The sequence below is a fragment of the Aulonocara stuartgranti genome (genome assembly GCF_965226115.1).
Source record: "Aulonocara stuartgranti genome assembly, chromosome: 15".
NCBI lineage: Eukaryota > Metazoa > Chordata > Actinopteri > Cichliformes > Cichlidae > Aulonocara > Aulonocara stuartgranti.
Window position 1 is genome coordinate 37,704,272 of NC_138951.1, and position 10,615 is coordinate 37,714,886.

At 41.3% G+C, this 10,615-nt stretch overlaps 1 protein-coding gene across 1 annotated transcript; it reads right to left on the reverse strand.

Moving 5' to 3' along the window:
• Positions 1 to 271: 271 nt before the first annotated feature.
• Positions 272 to 4,180, reverse strand: b3gnt7 (UDP-GlcNAc:betaGal beta-1,3-N-acetylglucosaminyltransferase 7). The gene is made up of 2 exons (XM_082507109.1): positions 3,941 to 4,180; positions 272 to 2,788 (listed from the first exon to the last, which is right to left on the reverse strand). Coding segments are annotated over exons 1-2 (1,224 nt in total). The 5' UTR covers positions 3,943 to 4,180; the 3' UTR covers positions 272 to 1,566.
• Positions 4,181 to 10,615: the final 6,435 nt, after the last annotated feature.

Sequence of the window (10,615 nt, forward strand, 5' to 3'; positions counted from 1 at the left end):
CAGAATACTATATATTTTATGCATTTTTTAAGCACTTTATCTTTCACACATTTATTAATTTTTATTGAGCATATCTTTGGATCGGCCCTTAATCCCAACTTCCCTCCCAAGCGAGAATTCTCTACTGTAGGCACATTGAACGTCTATCTGTTAAAGTATACCACAATTCCTTGGTTTTTACTTCCACGTAGTTTCTTTGGGAAGATCAATCCACTGTTGTTGGATTTATCTTATTTTCAGACATTTGATGTAGATAAAGTCAAACACAGTGTCAATTGTCATGATATTTATTTACAGATGGCATTCTCTGTACATGACGATTTTTACGTATATTTACATTATGCAGACACAACCACCACCAACCACAATCGGTCATTTACATTCCTTGATCGTCCGTTGCCTTAAGTTAAAAGTAAAAGGCAAGCCCCCCCTTTTCTCGGGAGACGATTAAATTAACATGTCATAATGGTCGTACCAGCAAGAATTTAAGTTCACAGTGTCATTGTAAACCCCTCAACCAAATTCACGTCAAGTATATCAGCACATTCAAATCAAAAGAAAACATGTATGTAACAAGTCGTTTTCCCCCCCAGATAGTTAGCATATATGTAAAAGAACTCCAGATCAAGTCAGCGAGTGTAGGGAATTCAACAGTACAGACAGTATCAATCTTACTTTAGGAGCAGGTACTGCATAGGAAGGAATTGACATGATATAGTGACCAAACGTGATCAAAGGCAAAAGAGTTTTTGTCCAAATCATTGAGGTAGAGAGAGTTGTTTGTTTCTCTGCATGACATCCTTGTCCACATGAATGCAATGTGCAACACTTTGAAGACTGCTAGCATAACTGCAGGCTGTACCCTGGCTGCTAGGGCATCCCACTAATACTAGCTGCCTCTATATTTTTGATATTCACCCAAGAAAACATGATTTCCCACGATTAATCCAAAATAAGACATAATATATAAAATAAAAGGCATTTGGGATTTTGTTCACCACCACAATTAATTGTTTTCACATTAGTGGGTTCAGTGTGATTTGGTGATGTTGTGATTCATGACACAGAACCCAAGACTTGGGTTCTGTGTCGGGACAATTCTAGATCATGTCGGAAGGATAAAGAGGAATAAGTCTCTGTCATTATTTTTTTTTTAAAAAGACACAAGAGAATAAAATACCCACCAACTTAATGACAACTTAATCAACTTAGTATGCCCATTGATTTAGCAGCACAGTTTGGTTTTCTCTGAATCTGTGTGCCGACGGGGGTTGGTCCTTAAAAATGCCAACGTAAGCACACAATTCTAATTGAACTTAAAAAAATAATAAAAAATAAAATAAGCTCTGTATAATTTACTTTTGATAATCCTCTTCAAGAAATTGCACAACTGCTCACAAACAGAAAATTCAAATATTGTCCTGGTTTCACTCCACATACAGCTTCTGATAAACTATACCAGGAAGTTTGGCTCCTGCCTTACAGTGCGATGCACTTCCTCATAGCAGTCACCGAGGCAAGGCTGAGCTCGCTCGGTGCCGCTGTTCACCCGGTGTTCTCGCCAAGCTATAGGAGCTCCACCTTTTGTGAACAGACTAGTTCGCTGTTGACCAGATTCCACATGTGCTGGAGGTCCGACGGGAGCAGCTTGTGCACCACAATCATGTTCTTAAAAAAACAAGGTTCTCGGTTCAACTTGCTGTTCTTATTTTTCACCAAGCCAAACGTCTTAAAGGCGTTGTGTTTGACAGGCGTGACCTGAAGTACCTCCAGGCACATGCCCAAGAAGACATCGTCGATGGGGTAAAGCTCCAGCGTGTCTGCGGCCCAGTGAAGCCTACTCACGAGACTTCCATCCATTAGAAAACCGCCTCCACCTGCGTATGGAGGGTAGTGCGTCTTGTTATACAAAGCCTGGGGGATGTGATATTTGTTGTCCTTTTTACGAATAGGCTTCGCTTTGAAAATCACATCCCCAACAAACAGGTTCTTTCTGTGTCTGCTGTTTTCCAGGTATTCAAAAATATTTTTCACGCTGACAAAGACGTCATCATCCCCCTTGAAGACATATTGCACGTTGTAGCAGTAAGTATGGAACCACTTGAGGAAATGGGTCTCCTTGAGAGTCAGGTTGAAGAAGCTATCTAAGAAGTCCCACTGAAGAATATCGTTGTAAATCTGGTCTTCATACTCCACAAGTTTCTGATGATTTGCCCTTTCTGCCTCATTGGAGGACTTACCAAGAAGAAAGAGGGTCTTTATCCTTTTGCCGTCCACCACCTGCTCTCTGCCCCATGTTTTTCGGATGACCTCCCTGCGGTCATACTGAGTGGCCACTGATTTAATCACCATCAGCAGATACACCTCCCCTGTGCACTTCTCAGGGTGGTTGAGGGTCATGGGGAAATATCTGCAATGCCGATAAAGCAAAAACTGCTTGAAACTGTCCTCGAGGTTCTTGAACCACTCGTGTTTAGAAAAGTTGACATTGGCGCTACAGTTGGAACTCTTTACATCCCAAGTTGTGGGCCTGCCGTCCTCAGGGATTCTGGGCTTCTCTGTGGTGGTTGGAGCTTTTGGCTTTGACTGGTAGCTGCCAGACTTCCAGAAACTTTTTATCTGCAGGTATGAGTCAGCTCCAGATCCTGCTTCCTGAGCAGCATCCAAACGAGCGTGCCTCTCCAGCTCGAAGCTGATGCTCCCTCTCTGGACGGCCAATGCAACCACGGCTAGGAGAAACATGACACTCACCCTCTTGTACACTCTCCAACGATCTCTGCTATTCTTCCTGGGGGAAGATAAAAATCATGGGATTCCAGTTAGACACGGCAACATTATACCTTGTAATAGAGGGAAAGTTGATTATATAAACATTGTTAGTGAAAGGCATATGTGTGCAGTGTATACAAAGATTACCTCCAGGTCTTTATATCAAACAATGAGAGCTTATTTATTTATTTTTGCAGAGATTTGTGTATTGCAAAGTGACAAATGTTCATTTAGGATTAATTATTTAAAGAAAATTTAAGAAAAAAACACATAAGGGCGAAAATCATCAAAACTATAACACAACACCCTCGGAGGGTACCTACATAACAAACATGTTGCTGTATAGACAGAGAAAAGACATACGGATTGTCAGCATACCCACACGTCTCCAGAGATTCATTTGTAGTTTTGTGTATGGCCTAAAATGTAGTTGGGAAAGTCCTATGACACCTGGACAATTTTCACTTGAAACGTCATTTATAGATTACACAACCTATAGAGCCTTCACTATTACCATGTTTCTAGAGAAAAAAAACGCCCACCATAGATATATAACTTTCTATAGAAGAATAGTCATGAAATACGACTTATTTAACCAGCATCTGTGCTGTCTGTGGATTTTAAAAACATGGATTGTACTTCAGATTTTCTTCTATGCCAGGCTATATGGCTCTTTATTGCATTCATGATCAATAAGACACTCCTCTATTCCTGCATGGGCCCCTCTACTTCTGAAGATCACTATCTCCCCCCATCCCCATCCTCAAACAAAGTCCCTCCTGAAGCCACACAGTGGACATACAGCTACAAGTTACAGACAGGTGTATTTGTTCTCAACAACATCAGTAATAATAATAACAATAATAATGTGGTTAAGTCCTTAAAACTCTATAAGAGATCGATTCATTTTGCTTCTCACTAAATATTGTGGTTTTTCTTTGTTTGGTTATTTCAAAAGCTAATTCTCAACGTTCAATTGTTGCTTTCTCCTTGTCTTTTCCTTTTTCTTTTTTCTTTTTTACTTATCTGACAAGCCTACTTTCTAATAGACTTTAAAGATACAGAAAATCAGTTGAAATAAGTGAAAAAGAGGTTACGGTCAGATCAGACGAAAAAAAAAAAGAGGATAAACTATCCGTAATTAAATCTTTTAATAAAATACGCCACTTACATTTTTCCTTGTGCGTCAGATTCTTTGTGATGATGTGCCGGCGATGATCGATTAGTTTTGAGTGTTTTTGTTGTTGTTGTTTTTTTTAAAGGTAGAATGACTTTGCTTTATGTAATTTCCGCTTCTTGGAAAAAAGCTAAATATTCCTTTCCATCGAAACAGTCTTAAAGCATCAAGCGTCCCGTTTAAGAGAGAGTTTAAAGGTTTTCAGGGACTGTGGTGCGAATGTGCGCTGTATGGTCTGCGCCTCGGAGAGTGCGCTCAGGCGCAGAGATCCGCCTTTAAAAGCTCAGCCGCCGTTACGTAGCCTAGACTACACACACAACAGTTAATGAATGAACAGAGAGGGATGCATAGTGTCCACGACAGGCCAATTAATCATCAGCCGACTACCCTTAAACTTGCGACAAAGCAAATATTGAACTTCTTGTCATTTTATTTACTTACGTAGACGTATGTCGTCTGTATGAGGCGGATGAAGAGTGGAAAGGTGGCTTGTCCTGATCACATATCTGTGAGGGTATGGAGAGAAGGCAGAGGAGTTTTTCACCAATATTCAACAAAATTGTGGATTCCTGAGGAATGGAGAAGAAACCTGTGGGCGACTTTCAAGAGCAAGGATCATGTACAGAGCTGTAGTCGACTACAGGGGGATGAAACTTATGATCCATGCCATCACGTTATGGGAAAGGGTTGCTAAAGCTAGGATAAGAAGAGAGGTGATCATCAGTGAGGAGCAATATGGCTATAAGCTGAGAAAGAGGTCCACAGATACAATGTTGGCTTTGAGAATGTGGATGTAGAAGCATAAATAAGTCAAGAGGAGCTGCATGGTGTCTTTGTGGTGCTATGGAAAGCATGCGATAGGGAAATGTGGTATCTGGAGAAAGTCTGGAGAGGTAGATGTATGCACTGGAGAGAAGAGGAATGACATGGCGACAGAGAGATAGCAGCAAGACTAAAAGAGAGGGTAGCAATGCTATGATGAATGCTTTTGAGGAATCGTGTGAGGGTTTATATTGTCCTTTTCCTGATCACTCACAACTCACAACAGTAGAAACGAGTACATCAGAGGGACAGCTCAGGTTGAGAGGCTTGGAGACAAAATTAGGCTGGCGGTTGGACATGGATATGTTGAATATGGAGCTGTCAGGCAGGAAGAAAAGAGGAAGACCACAGAGACAGTTATGGAGGAGGAAGGAAGACCCATATCTTTTGTAACAAGAAAGATTTATCCAACTAAACTGTATATATAGTTTGGATTATTTATCTAAAGAAACATAAAGTGGTAGCTCGCGCTTTGCTCTCCTCTGCATTTTCATATTCCACTTGTTTGTACCTCATGCCCTATAAAGACCGCGGCGTGCTATAGCAACATAAGCCCTCTATACAGAATAGTAACCATTAACTTTGTCAGATAAATGCAGTAGATTGAAGTCAAGTACAATACATAAGTCCCATGAAATGTCACACAGCTGAAAGAAGAAAGAATTCCTTTGTTTTTTTAAGGCAGGTATTTGAATATAATTGTTGGAACCAGTGTTTTTGTTAACATCCGGTGTAAGTCCTGTAGAAATGTTTGCAAATGATCATGAGAACGGTGAGCAAAGATCCCAGAACCACACGGGGGGACCTGGTGAATGACCTGCAGAGAGCTGGGACCAAAGTAACAAAGGTCACCATCAGTAACACACTACAACGGCAGGGAATCAAATCCCGCAGTGCCAGACGTGTTCCGCTGCTGAAGCCAGTGCATGTCCAGGCCCGTCTGAAGTTTGCCAGAGAGCACATGGATGATACAGCAGAGGATTGGGAGAATGTCATGTGGTCAGATGAAACCAAAGTAGAACTTTTTGGTATAAACTCAACTCGTCGTGTTTGGAGGAAGAAGAATACTGAGTTGCATCCCAAGAACACCATACCTACTGTGAAGCATGGGGGTGGAAACATCATGCTGTGGGGCTGTTTTTCTGCCAGGGGGACAGGACGACTGATCCGTGTTAAGGACAGAATGAATGGGGCCATGTATCGTGAGATTTTGAGCCAAAACCTCCTTCCATCAGTGAGAACTTTGAAGATGAAACGAGGCTGGGTCTTCCAACATGACAATGATCCAAAACACACCGCCCGGGCAACAAAGGAGTGGCTCCGTAAGAAGCATTTGAAAGTCCTGGAGTGGCCTAGCCAGTCTCCAGACCTCAACCCCATAGAAAATCTGTGGCGGGAGTTGAAAGTCCGCGTTGCTCGGCGACAGCCCCAAAACATCACTGCTCTCGAGAAGATCTGCATGGAGGAATGGGCCAAAATACCAGCTACTGTGTGTGCAAACCTGGTAAAGACCTATAGTAAACGTTTGACCTCTGTTATTGCCAACAAAGGTTATGTTACAAAGTATTGAGTTGTATTTTTGTTATTGACCAAATACTTATTTTCCACCCTGATTTACGAATAAATTCTTTACAAATCCTACCATGTGGATTCATGGATTTTTTTTTTCACATTCTGTCTCTCACAGTTGAAGTGTACCTCTGGTGCAAATTACTGACCTCTGTCATCATTTTAGGTGGGGGAACTTGCACAATCGGTGGCTGACTAAATACTTTTTTGCCCCACTGTATAAATCTTTGGCCTGTCACATTATTCTCTAGGAAGGGCAAAATAAATAACAGAGCAACAATGATTTGCTAAAGTATTGTAATATTGCTTTATGGTTGTCCACTGATGTCAGAGGAGGCGCTGGGGTCAATGAGGCAATGCAGAGCAAACTACACAGTTTTTTTTAATCAGGTCTGTGGCCATTGACAGCCATTGTATGACAAAGAATTCCTTTTTCTTTTGACATCGCATACAAGGGATGCCTTTGATCCATTCTCAAGGAAGGTTTGTTTTTTGGATAAAAGCATAACTTTAATGTGAGTCACAAATCTTACTTACTCTGAAACAAAGGGAAAAATCCCAAATCAATCATTACAATGGGTGAACGCAATATCACAATGGTGAGGGCATGTACGATACTGGGGTTTGTGCAATATAATTGATGTGTTTCCGTTATTGTTATCTATACTGTCCTCTGTGTCCACTCTCCTTGTCATTGTTTGTTCTAGTATAATGTGATCACTGTTTTTGTCCTTGTCACGTGACCTGTAAATAGTGTCTCTGTATGTTTTTACTAACTTGTGTTTAACACCAACCTGCCAGAGGGTCTGCAGATGGAAATTAGCCCAAGGCTATAATCTGGCATATTTACATTTGTTAAAATGTTCATTAATATGTATTGCCCCTCTTTCTAAAAAAATAAATAAATAAATGTTTAATCAATAGATTAAATTAAATTAAATTAAATAGTGGCTGAAACTCTTGCTTGCAGAGCTGCCTTAACCAAAGCTGCTCTTAACCCTCGCTGTGGCAAACCGTGTGTTTCCGCCTCCTCGTTTTCTGGAGAAAGAACAACAAAATGTCTGTCTGCGCTTCAAAACAGGAATTTTTTAATACGAGCACAGCTGCGATCCAAAACCTCTCCTTCCTCTGCTTTTCTCCCCATTTCCTGAATCCAACCAGTCATCCTTCTCGGGGCCATGTGCATCCTGTTGCCTGCTGGCTGTTTTTTTTCCGTTTTGATTTTTTTTTCAGCCCCCCCCCCTATCTTATGTGGATTTAGTCTGTAGCAGTTCTGCAGACGAGTGAGTTGGATATGGACATCACAGTACCTGATCTTTTCCCCTGGCCACTTCGCTGACAACATAAGGACTGTCAGCTGAAGAATGAAAATAGAAGAATCAAATCTGCAATGCATATATATATATATTTTTTTATTTCAATCGTGGATCACATCATGGAGTTATGGATCCACAGAAAGTTATCAAAGAACTCTAACACGATCCCTTTTCATATCTGTCCCTCATGTCGACAACCACCAACGACGGTATCAAAAATCTTTGCCGACTCCTTTATGACTTCAGTCTAATTCTGCTTATGGAGGAATTAGAGAGTTGAGCTGAAAGGCCTGAGAAGTTGAGTGGATGAGAAAAGGATATTCTTAATACAAAAGGAAAAAAAAAACTGCCAGTACTTTTTAGGGTTTGGGGAAGAAGTTTAACACCTGAGGGACTTTGGTCGTTACTTTGTCAACTAACTAACACCAGTGAACATATGTCTGGAAAATATGTCTTCTTCCTCTTAAATACAACTCCAAGCTCCTCGGTCACCATGAAAGAATTTACTGCTGGACAAGAAAAAGGTATCCTAAGGAGATTGTTTCTTTTCTTTCCTTCTTTTTTGCACTCAAGTCATCACTTGAGGACCTTTCTCTCTAAGAAAGGATAGAACAAAGGAGGTGTCACCAAGCCATGTTATAAATGCCACTTTCAGCCATGGCTACAAGTAAACACCGGGCTCCCCTTTAGCCAACCAGACTTCATTAGGCTCAGTAAACACTAAAATAAGGTCAGATTCGTCTCACTCTACGGTTTTTTCCATGCTTTGCTGATTTTGCTGACAAAAGTTTCCACTAATACCATATTAGTGCTGATGCACTTCCTGTTTTGGTTAAAATACATGACTCATTTAGACCTCCGGAAGCATACCAAAGAGAAAGCTGACTGAATGATATTAATTATATACTTGGCGTGATTTCTTTTAAACTGCTGTTTTCAAGGTGAAAGATTGAGCTGAGCCTATAGCTTTACCCCACCTCGACTCTGCCTCGCTGTAATCTTAGCGTGATGGGTTTATTACTCTAGCCAAACTGTGAAAAAACACTCAGTGGTAGTTTTCAGCTGGTATGAGTCACTAATCCCGTGCCTACCTCCTTCTTGATAAAGACACTCCGTAAACTCAAGACCCTCTCAATGGTAGGCCAGCACCTCGAGCTGCCTCTTATCTGGCATTGGTGTTTGTAAATGGGTAAATGAGTAAACCATTGAAAAAGATTTGTCGAAAGGTTAAGAAGGTGAAATTTTTTTGTGTGTCAAATACTGTTTGCAATCTTAAAAAATAGACCCTCATGCACAAATCCAGAAATGCTAAAGTCACCAATAGACAGGTCTTTCTGGGTGACTGCAGATATCAGAGAGTGAGATTTAAAGTGTCCTTGAAAACCTGCAGCAGGGATTTGATCCTGTGTATACACAATAACAAAAGTTTAACTGGTTTCACAGGAATTTCCCAAAGGTTAAACATGTCACAAAAAGGAGGAATTCATTTTTTAGTCTGTTTGATTCACACTTTGTCCTTTGGACATTACAATGTTTGGTATGAATGTTTCTGTTAATATCTCATCTCTTCCAATCCTGTGTCAAATAAATCGAATACAACAAGAACAGAGAGCTTCATGTCTTTAGCAGAGCAGCTGCGGGGCTCGACTTCACGCATGTGTTCAAAGGAATGGTCTGTGAAGGTTCTCAGTCATCCAGGTCATCGTAGTTCAAAGGAATGGGACAGGAGGAAGCAGGAGGTGGGGGAGACACTGGGATGCAGTCCCTTCTTGGCTGGCGTCACTCCTTTATCAGCAGTGCACATGGCTCCCTGCTGATAAACACAACTAAAGAGGGTGCCGGTGATCCTGATGACATATAGGGCCGTTTAGAAGCAGAAGTGGGACTTTTTGAGCACAAATTTAAAAAAAAACAACTTTGTCTATATATATATATATATGTTTTTTTTTAAAGTACACTATTCATTATTATGACTGAACCTGTTGTGAACAACCTTAGCTGTTAGTCCCCCCCCCTTTTTTTTTTAATCCATGCTTTTGTTATGATAAGGAGCAGCAGCTTCCACTCTGTTGCAATTGCAGCTGGTCGGTTCCAGCAGGAGTGAAGCTTTCGGGGTTACACCTGGCAGCGACAGTGCGTCAGTCTGTCATGTGCGGTCCATTTCCTTGCATTGTGCTCCCCCTCGCTGGCAGCATTCGCAGCTGAATCGGTCAACTCTCAGGAGACAGCATGGAAGGGGTGTAAGGAATTCCCATCCAAATCTATCTTTCAACAGCCTTTATATTCCAGAGGTGGACTGACCATCTGTGTTATTAAATAAAGTCCTGCCAATATCTTGACAAAAGTGGACTTCATTCTGTGTTATTTGTCATGTACTCTAGTAAGTTGTGTAGCTCAGGGGCAGGAATGACATGTTCCCTAGAGGGCAAGGACCCATCCCATTGTACCGTTTTCCCATACTTCTTCCCTGTGCTGTCGTCACAACAGTGTATGACAACAATAACGCCATCAGTCAATACTTCACTTAAGTACGGGCACGGATACAAGGCTTAAAAATCGGGTTTGGAGAGGACAGCAGCTCAGGAGGCAACAGAACACTGTCTGGCAGGAATGACTCACAAGAGCTCTTACAGTCACATGTTTGATATAAATGACTGCCAATAACAGCAGCCCGATGGGAAGCAATTTCCCCATATGCCTCCCCTTAACCCTCAACCAGTCATGGTAGATCTCTGGAGGTTTCTTCCTGTTAAAAGGGTTTTTTTCCTTCCCACTGTCACCAAGTGCTTGCTCATAGGGGGTCTGTCTCATTGTTGGGGTTTCTCTCTATTACTGTAGCATCTTTACCTTACACTATAAAGCACATTGAGGTGACTGCTGCTGTGAGCTGATGCTGTTTAAATAAACTGAACTGAATTTAAAGCAATGGAGAAAAAAATGGCAAGTAAAAGAAGCACTGGAG